The sequence below is a fragment of the Cucurbita pepo genome, chromosome 12 (assembly GCF_057944985.1).
Source record: "Cucurbita pepo subsp. pepo isolate OVF chromosome 12, ASM5794498v1, whole genome shotgun sequence".
Lineage (NCBI taxonomy): Eukaryota > Viridiplantae > Streptophyta > Magnoliopsida > Cucurbitales > Cucurbitaceae > Cucurbita > Cucurbita pepo.
Genome location: NC_141809.1, coordinates 14,145,905 through 14,162,237, shown reverse-complemented (window position 1 = coordinate 14,162,237; position 16,333 = coordinate 14,145,905). Strand labels below are relative to the sequence as shown.

Here is a 16,333-nt window from a genome sequence, read left to right as displayed (position 1 = left end):
ACGTGTGCATATGCTATGCACCCAAAGATTCTAAAGTGGTCTACTGCAGGTTTTCTTCCGCTCCATGCTTCTTGTGGAGTCATATCTCTAACAGAAAAGGTAGGACTCCGGTTGAGAATGTGAACGGACCACACGACAGCTTCAGGCCAGAATTCCTTCGGGACTTCTCCTTTATTTAGTAAACTTCGAACCATGTTGAGAATGGTCCTGTTTTTCCTTTCGGCCACACCATTTTGTTGTGGTGTATATGCTGTTGTTAACTGCCTCCGTATGCCCTTCTCTTCACAAAATTTAGTAAACTCGTTCGAGCAGAACTCTCCACCTCTGTCAGTTCTTAAAGCCTTGATTCTTCTTCCAGTTTCCGTCTTCATAGTAGCACAAAATTTTTTGAAGCAATCAAAGGCTTCTGATTTGGCGTGCAAGAAATAAGTCCATGTTTTTCGACTAAAATCATCGATGAGGGTCATGAAATATTTCTTGTTACCATTTGATGCTGGAGAGATGGGACCACATATGTCTGAATGAATCAATTCCAAAATTGCTTGAGCTCTTCGTGATTTTCCGGATGGAAAAGAGTTTCTTTCATGTTTTGCTACCACACAGCTCTCGCAAATTTCCGTTGGTGGAGTAATATCTGGCAACCCAGTTACCATCTTCTTTGAGGACAACGTCTTTAATCCTTTGAAGTGTAGATGACCATACCTAAAATGCCAAAGCCATGTGGTATCTTCTTTCTTCACCATCAAACTTTTGGCAACGATATTTAACGTCAACGGATATAGACGGTTGGTGGTCATCTTCATCTTAGCAATCGATCCTCTTTTGGAGTCATAAATTTCACATTCATCATTTTGGAATGTGATCACATACCCCTTTTCTTGTAACTGACCGATACTAAGTAAGTTGGCCTTCAGATCAGGAATGTAGAATACATTAGAAATAGACTCTACAAAGCCATTTCTAGTCTTGATATCTACGGTTCCTTTCCCCATCACTTGGAGAGTTGAATTGTTTCCGAGAGAAACCGTAGTATGAAAATTTTCATCTAGAGTTGAGAAGAATTCCTTACAACCTGTCATATGATTGCTGCATCCAGAGTCTACGACCCATACACCTTGATCTGCAACCTTCATAGCATGGAATGACATTAATAATGTTTCTTCTTCTCTTCTCTCCACAAAATTGGATTGATCTCTTTTCTCCTTTTGGAGCCTGGTATAGCATTCATTTTTGTAATGTCCAAGGCGTCCACATCTGTAGCATTCCACCTTAGACTTGTCAAAGTGTCTCTTGCCTTTGTTTTCATAATCATTTCTGACTAGGTCTGCTGACCTGCCAACATCTCCACTTCTTTCTCGACTGCCTCTCCCACGACCTCTGCCTCTTCTTTGCCCTCTACCTCTAGGGCTTGAAGCTTCACCTGGTGTGGATATTTTTAAGGCTGTCATCTCCTCTATTGCACTTGTACGATTGAGCCTCTGCTCATGTACTAACAGGGAGCTTTGGAGTTCATCTATTTGCATCTCTTCGACATTGTTTGCTTCTTCGATAGAACATACAATGTAATCGAACTTTGGAGTTAGTGATCGCAAAATCTTTTCTACGACCGCAACCTCCGTGATTGAACCACCATGCATCCTCATTTTACTTGCAAGACTTATAACCTTGCCAATATAATCATTCACCGTTTCTCCCTTTTGCATTTGGAGAATTTCAAAGTCTCTTCTGACGGCTTGTAGTTGAGCACGTTTTACTTTCGTTGAGCCTTGATACTTCCTCCTCATAGAATCCCAAATTTCCTTGGATGTCTTCTTCTGAAGCATTGTTTCCAAGATAGTCCTATCAATTGACTGAAATAAATAGTTCTTGACCTTCAGGTCCTTCAACTTCGATGCTGCCAACAGTTGCTGTTGACCAGCTGAGAGTACCTCGCCTTCATTTGGCTCTTCATAACCCGTCTCCACCATATCAAAGAACTCCTTTGATCTGAGAAAATTTTCCATCAACATCGCCCAATGATCATAGTGACCATCGAACCTCGGGATGGCGGGCTGAACGTAGCTCTCAACTTGTTTTTCTGCTGCCATTTTTTGCTGCTGCAAGATTGCTCTGATACCAGTTGTTGGTGACAACAGAAAACTGAAGTGAGATTGAGAGGAGGAGTGATTTGAATGATGGGGAGGGAGGTCCTTTTATAGGGGGATTCCCGGAGTTGGTTGAGATTTGTGTGGATGAAATTGAATTCACCTCCTCCTTCTCTTCGGCAGTAACTCATTCAAACTCTATTATTAGCTTCAACAGGTTGTTGGTGACAACAGAAAACTGAAGTGAGATTGAGAGGAGGAGTGATTTGAGTGATGGGGAGGGAGGTCCTTTTATAGGGGGATTCCCGGAGTTGGTTGAGATTTGTGTGGATGAAATTGAATTCACCTCCTCCTTCTCTTCGGCAGTAACTCATTCAAACTCTATTATTAGCTTCAACACCCTCCCTTAAACTGAATTCTGCGGAAATCAGTTTAGGACTTCACTTCGTCATCTTGATATACATCTTGGATTCTGCACATCCCCATCTTTCTTCTAAGCTTCTCGAACAATGGTTGTTTCAAGGGCTTTGTGAATAGGTCTGCGATTTGTTCATCACTTCGGCAAAAGTTGAGTTCAATAATGCCTTCTTTACACAAATCACGCAAGAAATGAAATCGAACATCGATGTGCTTGCTCCTTCCATGCAACACAGGATTTTTAGACAACTTAATAGTTGACATATTATCACAATATATAACCGTCGTACCTGGTTGCTTCTGATTAAGAATTTCAAGCATTTTTCTTAACCAAATTGCTTGGCATGAGCATGCTGCTGCTGCCACAAATTCTGCTTCTGTAGTTGAGAGTGTTACAATAGGTTGCTTCTTTGAAGACCAGCAAATAGCTCCTGAACTCATCATGAAAATACTTCCTGAAGTACTTTTACGATCGTCTATATCACCTGCATAGTCGCTATCTGTATAGCCAACCATCTTCGGATCATCTCCTTTCTTGTAGAATACCCCCAAATCAAAGGTTCCCCTCACATAACGAAGTATCCTTCTTGCTGCATTGAGATGTTTTTCCGTTGGATGCTCCATGTAACGACTTATCATACTAACCGCATACATGATGTCTGGTCTTGTTGAAGTTAGGTACATCAAACTTCCCACAATTTGTTTGAAGTACCGATTATCAACCTCTCGCCCGTCAATATCCTTGTGCAACTTTAAACTCAATTCTGATGGAGTTCCAAATGTGCGCTCATCCAATTTAAACCTTTCAAGTAATTCTTGAGCATACTTCTTCTGACAGATAAAGTTACCTGCGGGAGTTTGAGTAACTTCTACTCCAAGAAAATATCTCATCAAGCCAAGATCTCCCTTTTCAGTTTTCACATACAACGTATGTTCATACGGGCATTTAGTGAATCCCATCTTCTCAAAATGAGAATCAATGCGACTGTACCATGCCCTCGGAGCTTGCTTCAAACCATACAAAGCTTTCTTCAACTTGTATACTTGTTCCTCTTTGCCTTTTTTAACAAAACCTTCTGGTTGCTCCACATATACCTCTTCTTGAAGCTCTCCATGTAAGAAGGCCGATTTCACATCAAGTTGATAAATAGGCCAAGATTTCTGTGCTGCAATAGAAATTATGAGCCTGATAGTGTCTTGACGTGCCACTGGTGCAAATACCTCCTTATAATCAATTCCATACTTTTGCTTGTATCCTTTTGCAACAAGTCGCGCTTTGTACTTATCCACCTCACCGTTTTCATTCAACTTGGTTTTGAAAACCCATTTTACTCCGATTGTTTTCTGTCCTCTAGGAAGATCGGTGAGCTCCCAAGTCTTGTTCTTCTCTATGGATTTGATTTCACTGTCCATAGCTTCCTTCCATTTCTTCTCCTTTACCGCTTCTTCATAGACAATTGGATCACTATCCATAAAGAATGCAAAATAACCGCTATCACTTGATTCATAGTCCATCTCATAATCAATCATCCAATTTGGTCTCTTTCTTGTTCTTGGATTTCTTTGATTATGATCATGATCTTCTTCTACTGGTTCTTCTTGTTGAGCTTGTGATGAGCTCTCTCCATGCTCAAAGTGAGGCTGAATTGGGGCTTCAGTTTGTTCTTCTTCAAGATCTACAGGAATCTGCTGATTCACAGTGATCTTTTCTTCCCATGTCCAAGTCTTCCTTTCGTCAAAGACTACATCACGACTTATCACCACCTTCTTTGTCAAAGGATCATAGAGCTTGTACGCCTTAGAGGTCTCGCTTACCGCCTTAGAGGTCTCGCTTACTCCAAGGAACACACACTTCAAACTCTTGTCCTCAAGTTTCTTTCTCTTCTCATCAGGAACGTGTGCATATGCTATGCACCCAAAGATTCTAAAGTGGTCTACTGCAGGTTTTCTTCCGCTCCATGCTTCTTGTGGAGTCATATCTCTAACAGAAAAGGTAGGACTCCGGTTGAGAATGTGAACGGACCACACGACAGCTTCAGGCCAGAATTCCTTCGGGACTTCTCCTTTATTTAGTAAACTTCGAACCATGTTGAGAATGGTCCTGTTTTTCCTTTCGGCCACACCATTTTGTTGTGGTGTATATGCTGTTGTTAACTGCCTCCGTATGCCCTTCTCTTCACAAAATTTAGTAAACTCGTTCGAGCAGAACTCTCCACCTCTGTCAGTTCTTAAAGCCTTGATTCTTCTTCCAGTTTCCGTCTTCATAGTAGCACAAAATTTTTTGAAGCAATCAAAGGCTTCTGATTTGGCGTGCAAGAAATAAGTCCATGTTTTTCGACTAAAATCATCGATGAGGGTCATGAAATATTTCTTGTTACCATTTGATGCTGGAGAGATGGGACCACATATGTCTGAATGAATCAATTCCAAAATTGCTTGAGCTCTTCGTGATTTTCCGGATGGAAAAGAGTTTCTTTCATGTTTTGCTACCACACAGCTCTCGCAAATTTCCGTTGGTGGAGTAATATCTGGCAACCCAGTTACCATCTTCTTTGAGGACAACGTCTTTAATCCTTTGAAGTGTAGATGACCATACCTAAAATGCCAAAGCCATGTGGTATCTTCTTTCTTCACCATCAAACTTTTGGCAACGATATTTAACGTCAACGGATATAGACGGTTGGTGGTCATCTTCATCTTAGCAATCGATCCTCTTTTGGAGTCATAAATTTCACATTCATCATTTTGGAATGTGATCACATACCCCTTTTCTTGTAACTGACCGATACTAAGTAAGTTGGCCTTCAGATCAGGAATGTAGAATACATTAGAAATAGACTCTACAAAGCCATTTCTAGTCTTGATATCTACGGTTCCTTTCCCCATCACTTGGAGAGTTGAATTGTTTCCGAGAGAAACCGTAGTATGAAAATTTTCATCTAGAGTTGAGAAGAATTCCTTACAACCTGTCATATGATTGCTGCATCCAGAGTCTACGACCCATACACCTTGATCTGCAACCTTCATAGCATGGAATGACATTAATAATGTTTCTTCTTCTCTTCTCTCCACAAAATTGGATTGATCTCTTTTCTCCTTTTGGAGCCTGGTATAGCATTCATTTTTGTAATGTCCAAGGCGTCCACATCTGTAGCATTCCACCTTAGACTTGTCAAAGTGTCTCTTGCCTTTGTTTTCATAATCATTTCTGACTAGGTCTGCTGACCTGCCAACATCTCCACTTCTTTCTCGACTGCCTCTCCCACGACCTCTGCCTCTTCTTTGCCCTCTACCTCTAGGGCTTGAAGCTTCACCTGGTGTGGATATTTTTAAGGCTGTCATCTCCTCTATTGCACTTGTACGATTGAGCCTCTGCTCATGTACTAACAGGGAGCTTTGGAGTTCATCTATTTGCATCTCTTCGACATTGTTTGCTTCTTCGATAGAACATACAATGTAATCGAACTTTGGAGTTAGTGATCGCAAAATCTTTTCTACGACCGCAACCTCCGTGATTGAACCACCATGCATCCTCATTTTACTTGCAAGACTTATAACCTTGCCAATATAATCATTCACCGTTTCTCCCTTTTGCATTTGGAGAATTTCAAAGTCTCTTCTGACGGCTTGTAATTGAGCACGTTTTACTCTCGTTGAGCCTTGATACTTCCTCCTCATAGAATCCCAAATTTCCTTGGATGTCTTCTTCTGAAGCATTGTTTCCAAGATAGTCCTATCAATGGACTGAAATAAATAGTTCTTGACCTTTAGGTCCTTCAACTTCGATGCTGCCAACAGTTGCTGTTGACCAGCTGAGAGTACCTCGCCTTCATTTGGCTCTTCATAACCCGTCTCCACCATATCAAAGAACTCCTTTGATCTGAGAAAATTTTCCATCAACATCGCCCAATGATCATAGTGACCATCGAACCTCGGGATGGCGGGCTGAACGTAGCTCTCAACTTGTTTTTCTGCTGCCATTTTTTGCTGCTGCAAGATAGCTCTGATACCAGTTGTTGGTGACAACAGAAAACTGAAGTGAGATTGAGAGGAGGAGTGATTTGAGTGATGGGGAGGGAGGTCCTTTTATAGGGGGATTCCCGGAGTTGGTTGAGATTTGTGTGGATGAAATTGAATTCACCTCCTCCTTCTCTTCGGCAGTAACTCATTCAAACTCTATTATTAGCTTCAACACTGTTAGGAATCACGACTCTCCACAATGGTATGATATTGTCCACTTTGAGCATAAGCTCTCATGGCTTTGCTTTGGGCTTCCCCAAAAGGCCTCATACCAATGGAGATAGTATTCCTCACTTATAAACCCATGATCTTCCACTAAATTAACCAATGTGGGACACTCCCAATCCCAATAATCCTCAACAATCCTCCCCTCGAACAAAGCACACTATAAGCCTCCCCTGAGGCTTATGGAGCTCTCGAATAGCCTCCCCTTAATTGAGGCTCGACTCCTTTCTCTGGAGCCCTCGAACAAAGTACACCATTTGTTCGACACTTTAGTCACTTTTGACTACACCTTCGAGGCTCGCCATTCTTTGTTCGATATTTGAGGATTTTATTGGCATGGTTAAGTTTAGGGCATGGCTCTGATACCATGTTAGTGGTAGTTGTTGGTGACAACAGAAAACTGAAGTGAGATTGAGAGGAGGAGTGATTTGAGTGATGGGGAGGGAGGTCCTTTTATAGGGGGATTCCCGGAGTTGGTTGAGATTTGTGTGGATGAAATTGAATTCACCTCCTCCTTCTCTTCGGCAGTAACTCATTCAAACTCTATTATTAGCTTCAACACCCTCCCTTAAACTGAATTCTGCGGAAATCAGTTTAGGACTTCACTTCGTCATCTTGATATACATCTTGGATTCTGCACATCCCCATCTTTCTTCTAAGCTTCTCGAACAATGGTTGTTTCAAGGGCTTTGTGAATAGGTCTGCGATTTGTTCATCACTTCGGCAAAAGTTGAGTTCAATAATGCCTTCTTTACACAAATCACGCAAGAAATGAAATCGAACATCGATGTGCTTGCTCCTTCCATGCAACACAGGATTTTTAGACAACTTAATAGTTGACATATTATCACAATATATAACCGTCGTACCTGGTTGCTTCTGATTAAGAATTTCAAGCATTTTTCTTAACCAAATTGCTTGGCATGAGCATGCTGCTGCTGCCACAAATTCTGCTTCTGTAGTTGAGAGTGTTACAATAGGTTGCTTCTTTGAAGACCAGCAAATAGCTCCTGAACTCATCATGAAAATACTTCCTGAAGTACTTTTACGATCGTCTATATCACCTGCATAGTCGCTATCTGTATAGCCAACCATCTTCGGATCATCTCCTTTCTTGTAGAATACCCCCAAATCAAAGGTTCCCCTCACATAACGAAGTATCCTTCTTGCTGCATTGAGATGTTTTTCCGTTGGATGCTCCATGTAACGACTTATCATACTAACCGCATACATGATGTCTGGTCTTGTTGAAGTTAGGTACATCAAACTTCCCACAATTTGTTTGAAGTACCGATTATCAACCTCTCGCCCGTCAATATCCTTGTGCAACTTTAAACTCAATTCTGATGGAGTTCCAAATGTGCGCTCATCCAATTTAAACCTTTCAAGTAATTCTTGAGCATACTTCTTCTGACAGATAAAGTTACCTGCGGGAGTTTGAGTAACTTCTACTCCAAGAAAATATCTCATCAAGCCAAGATCTCCCTTTTCAGTTTTCACATACAACGTATGTTCATACGGGCATTTAGTGAATCCCATCTTCTCAAAATGAGAATCAATGCGACTGTACCATGCCCTCGGAGCTTGCTTCAAACCATACAAAGCTTTCTTCAACTTGTATACTTGTTCCTCTTTGCCTTTTTTAACAAAACCTTCTGGTTGCTCCACATATACCTCTTCTTGAAGCTCTCCATGTAAGAAGGCCGATTTCACATCAAGTTGATAAATAGGCCAAGATTTCTGTGCTGCAATAGAAATTATGAGCCTGATAGTGTCTTGACGTGCCACTGGTGCAAATACCTCCTTATAATCAATTCCATACTTTTGCTTGTATCCTTTTGCAACAAGTCGCGCTTTGTACTTATCCACCTCACCGTTTTCATTCAACTTGGTTTTGAAAACCCATTTTACTCCGATTGTTTTCTGTCCTCTAGGAAGATCGGTGAGCTCCCAAGTCTTGTTCTTCTCTATGGATTTGATTTCACTGTCCATAGCTTCCTTCCATTTCTTCTCCTTTACCGCTTCTTCATAGACAATTGGATCACTATCCATAAAGAATGCAAAATAACCGCTATCACTTGATTCATAGTCCATCTCATAATCAATCATCCAATTTGGTCTCTTTCTTGTTCTTGGATTTCTTTGATTATGATCATGATCTTCTTCTACTGGTTCTTCTTGTTGAGCTTGTGATGAGCTCTCTCCATGCTCAAAGTGAGGCTGAATTGGGGCTTCAGTTTGTTCTTCTTCAAGATCTACAGGAATCTGCTGATTCACAGTGATCTTTTCTTCCCATGTCCAAGTCTTCCTTTCGTCAAAGACTACATCACGACTTATCACCACCTTCTTTGTCAAAGGATCATAGAGCTTGTACGCCTTAGAGGTCTCGCTTACCGCCTTAGAGGTCTCGCTTACTCCAAGGAACACACACTTCAAACTCTTGTCCTCAAGTTTCTTTCTCTTCTCATCAGGAACGTGTGCATATGCTATGCACCCAAAGATTCTAAAGTGGTCTACTGCAGGTTTTCTTCCGCTCCATGCTTCTTGTGGAGTCATATCTCTAACAGAAAAGGTAGGACTCCGGTTGAGAATGTGAACGGACCACACGACAGCTTCAGGCCAGAATTCCTTCGGGACTTCTCCTTTATTTAGTAAACTTCGAACCATGTTGAGAATGGTCCTGTTTTTCCTTTCGGCCACACCATTTTGTTGTGGTGTATATGCTGTTGTTAACTGCCTCCGTATGCCCTTCTCTTCACAAAATTTAGTAAACTCGTTCGAGCAGAACTCTCCACCTCTGTCAGTTCTTAAAGCCTTGATTCTTCTTCCAGTTTCCGTCTTCATAGTAGCACAAAATTTTTTGAAGCAATCAAAGGCTTCTGATTTGGCGTGCAAGAAATAAGTCCATGTTTTTCGACTAAAATCATCGATGAGGGTCATGAAATATTTCTTGTTACCATTTGATGCTGGAGAGATGGGACCACATATGTCTGAATGAATCAATTCCAAAATTGCTTGAGCTCTTCGTGATTTTCCGGATGGAAAAGAGTTTCTTTCATGTTTTGCTACCACACAACTCTCGCAAATTTCCGTTGGTGGAGTAATATCTGGCAACCCAGTTACCATCTTCTTTGAGGACAGCGTCTTTAATCCTTTAAAGTGTAGATGACCATACCTAAAATGCCAAAGCCAGGTGGTATCTTCCTTCTTCACCATCAAACTTTTGGCAACGATATTTAACGTCAACGGATATAGACGATTGGTGGTCATCTTCATCTTAGCAATCGATCCTCTTTTGGAGTCATAAATCTCACATTCATCATTTTGGAATGTGATCACATACCCCTTTTCTTGTAACTGACCGATACTAAGTAAGTTGGCCTTTAGATCAGGAATGTAGAATACATTAGAAATAGACTCTACAAAGCCATTTCTAGTCTTGATATCTACGGTTCCTTTCCCCGTCACTTGGAGAGTTGAATTGTTGCCGAGAGAAACCGTAGTATGAAAATTTTCATCCAGAGTTGAGAAGAATTCCTTACAACCTGTCATATGATTGCTGCATCCAGAGTCTACGACCCATACACCTTGATCTGCAACCTTCATAGCATGGAATGACATTAATAATGTTTCTTCTTCTCTTCTCTCCACAAAATTGGATTGATCTCTTTTCTCCTTTTGGAGCCTGGTATAACATTCATTTTTGTAATGTCCAAGGCGTCCACATCTGTAGCATTCCACCTTAGACTTGTCAAAGTGTCTCTTGCCTTTGTTTTCATAATCATTTCTGACTAGGTCTGCTGACCTGCCAACATCTCCACTTCTTTCTCGACTGCCTCTCCCACGACCTCTGCCTCTTCTTTGCCCTCTACCTCTAGGGCTTGAAGCTTCACCTGGTGTGGATATTTTTAAGGCTGTCATCTCCTCTATTGCACTTGTACGATTGAGCCTCTGCTCATGTACTAACAGGGAGCTTTGGAGTTCATCTATTTGCATCTCTTCGACATTGTTTGCTTCTTCGATAGAACATACAATGTAATCGAACTTTGGAGTTAGTGATCGCAAAATCTTTTCTACGACCGCAACCTCCGTGATTGAACCACCATGCATCCTCATTTTACTTGCAAGACTTATAACCTTGCCAATATAATCATTCACCGTTTCTCCCTTTTGCATTTGGAGAATTTCAAAGTCTCTTCTGACGGCTTGTAATTGAGCACGTTTTACTCTCGTTGAGCCTTGATACTTCCTCCTCATAGAATCCCAAATTTCCTTGGATGTCTTCTTCTGAAGCATTGTTTCCAAGATAGTCCTATCAATGGACTGAAATAAATAGTTCTTGACCTTTAGGTCCTTCAACTTCGATGCTGCCAACAGTTGCTGTTGACCAGCTGAGAGTACCTCGCCTTCATTTGGCTCTTCATAACCCGTCTCCACCATATCAAAGAACTCCTTTGATCTGAGAAAATTTTCCATCAACATCGCCCAATGATCATAGTGACCATCGAACCTCGGGATGGCGGGCTGAACGTAGCTCTCAACTTGTTTTTCTGCTGCCATTTTTTGCTGCTGCAAGATAGCTCTGATACCAGTTGTTGGTGACAACAGAAAACTGAAGTGAGATTGAGAGGAGGAGTGATTTGAGTGATGGGGAGGGAGGTCCTTTTATAGGGGGATTCCCGGAGTTGGTTGAGATTTGTGTGGATGAAATTGAATTCACCTCCTCCTTCTCTTCGGCAGTAACTCATTCAAATTTTATCATTTAAACCTCAAAAATGCATGTTTCTTTTCAGCGTTTGAAACGGTAATTTAGCCATCGAAAAACTTTATTATATAACCCATCGTCTCTAAGGACGTCTCCGGTATTCAGGGGTCGCGGACCGACCATAGAACCTTTTTCAATAAATGAAACACATTAGCCGTCCGAAATTATTGGAATAGTAATGAAGAAAGAGGCTCGTTCGCGATTTGAGAAAAAAATTTATTATATGTCTGTACTGTTTCTAAAAAGAATAATGTGTGTATACATACACTTTTTTGAGCTATTGAAAGTGAGGGATTGGAAAAGCACATACTCACCCATTGTAAAGTGCCTCCACGAACCTATGATGAGAGGGAGCAACCAAAATGTTGAGCCAATCTACACGACATTGCTAAGAAAAAACAAGGACGTTGGCAGTTTCGAAAGATTACAGTTTTAAAACGCATCTACTTGGGAGAGGTTTTCCACACCTTATAAGGAATGCTTTGTTCCCTCTCCAACCGACGTGGGATCTCACAATCCACCCCCTTTGGAGGCTAGCGTCCTTGCTGGTACACCTCCCGATGTCTAGCTCTAATACCATTTGTAACCGTCTAAACCATTGCTAGTAGATATTGTCCGTTGTGGACCATTACTTATCGTCGTCAACCTCATGGTTTTAGAACACGTCTACTAGGGAGAGGTTTTCTACACCCTTATAAAGAATGTTCCGCTCACCTCTCCAACTGATATGAGATCTCACACGAGTTGTATTTGCAACCTAAGTTTAAGGACATATGCATCAAGCTGGACAAAAATTAAGATCAGTAGTCGTTGGCTATAGGATCAACTTCTTCACTTTCTCTGTTCTGGAAAATTAAGAATCGTTCATATTGTTTCTACATATTCAGACTTCGAAAGGTTAACATCAGCAACTACCAGAAAACGACCAATTCGTTTTAATTCAGGAAATCCCTTATTCATTCCTTCCTGTTCTCCATTCATCATACATAGATTGATGGTAGCATGTACTAAGCATTACTATATAAATTCATCTCTCAAATAATATGTGAAAAAAAACTATAAAGCAGTAACACCACGAGATAATGCAAATGAAATGCCACACATCAAGAAATGATTACTGTGAATATGACAGTTACCAAAAAGAAAAAGAAGTTCATTATACAGTCCCACAGACCAACACATTCACCATGAGCGTAACTCTAAGGAAACAAAGCGGTAGCATCACATTCAATTCAGGGTCCACCAAAACCTAGCAACTTGCAAGAATGACACACATTTAATAAGAACCGAAAATTTAGAAGGAAAAGAGAGAGAGAGAGAACCTAAAGGGCGAGAAACGCAACGGAGAGGCCACTGGTTCAAAAATTACGCAACTCAATGCGCACCAAAAATCCTGAATACAATTCGAGAAACAAAAATCATTTCAAAATGTATCGGAATTCAACCAAACAGAAGCTGAGCTGAAAAACATAAGCAGAATTTTGCTCCTCAAGCAATCAGAAGAAAGATTCAATTAGAACAGTAATAATAAAAGATGAAGAAAGCGAGAGAACCTGCAATGGACGATATTCTCAGGAAGAAGATTCGTTAACCATTTCCTTTTTTCGTTTCACCCGTTACAGAAATGGAAAGCTGCCCCCACGCTTCATTTATATAGGGATCGGGTGGCTTCTAAATTGACTCGGAAGTCGGATCTTAACCAATAATCTGGTGTATATGAGAACCGAACCGGCGTATGGTTTGATTAAAATTGGAATCCAAAATAAACTAGTTTAAGTTTAAAATATTAATGATATTTTTGAAAGTACATAAATATTTTTTAAACGTGAAATTAATAATTATTTTTTTTAAGCTTTTCCCTCTCCCTCGATCTCGGGGAGTCGCTGATAGGGTTTTTGGAGGGTCTGCCATTGTTGCTTCTTCTTCGAGCTATACAGCGCTATGCCTCGGTGCGTTCTTCCATATCCGTCTTCTTCTAAGAGCCTCGTTATTTTATGATTCAATCAATTTCACACCTCTCTCTCGTTTTCTCTGTATAGTCAGTGAAGTGATCTTGTTCTATGGCTGCAGGTATTATTGTGACTATTGCGATACATATCTGACACATGATTCTGTAAGTCCTCTTCTTACATTCACATCACAATGCCATTTTCTTTTCGTTTCATCATTTTTGGGGCTTTCTTCATTGATGCTGCAGTTCCTTCTCTTTTTTATGGGTAATGTTTTCCGGTTTATGATGTTTCATTTTTAAGCTCGAAGGAATTTGGAGGAATGTTTTGAATTGGTATGATTGTGGTTGGTGTTCGGATTGGATCAAATTATTTTTGGATCAAATCGACTGTTTGTAGATTGGTTTGTGTAGGCTTAGTGTAACGGCCCAGATCCATCGCTAACCGATATTGTCCTCTTCGGACTTTCCCTCAAGGTTTAAAACGTGTCTAAAGGTTTCCATACCCTTAAGGGTGTTTTTGTTCTCCTCCCCAACCGATGTGGGACATCACAATCCATCCACCTTCAGGGCCCAGCGTCCTCGCTGGTACTCTTTCCTTTCTCCAATTGACGTGGGACCCCGCCAAATCCACCCCCTTCGGGGCCAGCGTCCTTACTGGCGACACTCTTTCCTTTCTCCAATCGACGTGGGACCCCGCCAAATCTACCCCTTTAGGGAACAGCCTCCTCGCTGGCACGTAGTCTGGTGTCTGGCTCTGATACCATTTGTAACAGCCCAGATCCACTGCTAGCAGATATTCTCCTCTTTGGGCTTTTCCTTTCGAATGCGTATGCTAGGGATATTTTCCGCTTTAGCTCGTTACGTATCACCGTCAACCTCATGATTTTAAAATGTGTTTTACTAAGGAAAGGTTTTCATACCCTTATAAAGAGTGTTTTTGTTCTCCTCCTCAACCAATGTGGGACATCACACTTAGCGTAGTGTGAACAAATGATAAGAAGGCTTCCCAACAAGACTTAAATCTAAAGAACCACCCCAAGGCTTAGGTTTTCACCTCTATTTTTAAGCGTTTGGCGTATTTTAGACTGAATAACCTGAACTATGGAACCACCATGAATTGGCCTAGTGAATTGAGGTTGAGGTCAAGGAAGAAAGTGGGGTTTTAGAGGCTTTTAAGTTCATACAATCGTGACTACCTACTTCAGATTTAAAAACGTCCCGAGTTTCCTTAGCAACCAAATGTCGCCGGGTGAGGTGGTTGTGCTTTGATGTTTGGTAAGGTGTGCAAAAGCGAACTCTAACACTCATAGTTATAAAAAAGAAAAGAAAAAAGAGAGAAATGAAAAGTAAAGAAACCATGATCCATAGCTTTATCTAAGTCAATGTGAGATCCCACATCGGTTGGGGAGGAGAACGAAGCATTCTTTATAAGGGTGTAGAAACCTCTCCCTAGTAGACGCATTTTAAAAACCTTGAGGGCAATCCCGAAAGAGAAATTTCAAAGAGAACAATATTTGCTAGCAGTGGACTTGGGCTGTTACAGTCAAACTCTTACTTTCAAACGGAATGTGCCTAACCTCTGAGTTTTAGTTTGTACAATCTTTGAAGGATTTTCAAGTATAACAATATTTAGGCCCGAGTTTGGTGGCTGGCTTCAAGATTTTGGACCTGTTTGTTATTTATATTGAGTTAGTGAATGTTCAATGCTGCCCATATTTAGTTTTTTTTTTTTTTTTTTTTTTTTTTTTTTTTTTTGGTGTTTCAGCCATCTGTGAGGAAGCAGCATAATGCAGGCTACAAACATAAGGTATGTTAATCTTGTCCACATCTCAATTTAGTAGAGTATTTCTGTTCCAAGGTTGAGCTCTTCAGGCTAGAGTTTAGAAATTGAATTTAATGTTATTTTTATGTTCTTAAGAACAAACCACTTTCAGACTAGAACCGTAGAAATATTATTTCCATTCATTCATCCAATAAGACTTCAAAAAATTATAATAATAAATAAATAAATAAATAAATAATAAAGAAGAAGAGATTCTTAGTACCTTATTTATGGATGCACTCCAGGCAAACGTGCGATCATACTATCAGCAATTTGAGGAGCAACAAACCCAAAGTTTAATTGACCAGAGGATCAAAGAACATCTTGGTCAAGCAGCAGCATTCCATCAGGTTGGTGCTGCCTATAATCAGCATTTACTTGGCCAAAGACCTCATCTTCCTGTATTACCTACTCCTGTAATGCCGGGAGCTGCCCCGGGGTTATTGCCTGGAATTCGGCCTCCAGTTTTGCCAAGACCAACTCATGGTGCTCCAGGTAATATTCACAGATTTGATACATTGAAATCTTGTTGGTTTTCATTGATTTCGGTTTGTGCTCCTTTGTCATTGTAGGATATCTACCTGCTCCTACAATGCCACCTATGATGGCTCCGCCCGGTGCTCCTATGCCTGGCCAAGTGAATATGCTTGCCAGGCCGCCGCCTCCTCCAGCACCAATTCCAGGGAGCGCACCTCAACCTTCTTCAGCCAATGGCGCACCTTCAGCTGCTGCACCATTGATGTATCAAGCAAATCCAGCAGCACCAGGAAGTGGTGGTTATGATAGCTTCACCACCACCGCTCAACCTTCTGAGTCTTCTAACCATTAGAGCTTCTAATATCTGTGCTATATGTGTATGATATCCAAATCTCTTCTAGTGCAAATTTAGACTCTACAATTCTTAACATATCTGAAGAAAAATTTGGAGCCTTGAGATTTAATGTAGAAAATTTCTCTTTGAGGAAGTGAGGAAAGGGAATATTTTTGGTGGTTGATTCCTTGCTACTTATTTGGTGGTAGAATAAAGAATGTGATTATAGGGTTAAATG

At 40.8% G+C, this 16,333-nt stretch overlaps 1 protein-coding gene and 1 long non-coding RNA gene across 2 annotated transcripts; one reads left to right on the top strand and one right to left on the bottom strand.

Moving 5' to 3' along the window:
• Positions 1–11,514: 11,514 nt before the first annotated feature.
• Positions 11,515–15,646, bottom strand: LOC147790034 (uncharacterized). The gene is made up of 3 exons (XR_015423189.1): positions 15,508–15,646; positions 13,065–13,218; positions 11,515–12,904 (listed from the first exon to the last, which is right to left on the bottom strand). It is a non-coding gene; the product is annotated as an uncharacterized LOC147790034 (long non-coding RNA).
• LOC111807131 (U1 small nuclear ribonucleoprotein C) lies at positions 13,309–16,289 on the top strand. Its single transcript, XM_023692714.2, has 5 exons — positions 13,309–13,460; positions 13,582–13,624; positions 15,228–15,269; positions 15,530–15,779; positions 15,857–16,289. Exons 1-5 carry the CDS (start codon positions 13,453–13,455, stop codon positions 16,111–16,113), a joined length of 600 nt encoding a protein of 199 aa, XP_023548482.2. The 5' UTR covers positions 13,309–13,452; the 3' UTR covers positions 16,114–16,289.
• The last annotated feature ends 44 nt before the right edge of the window (positions 16,290–16,333 follow it).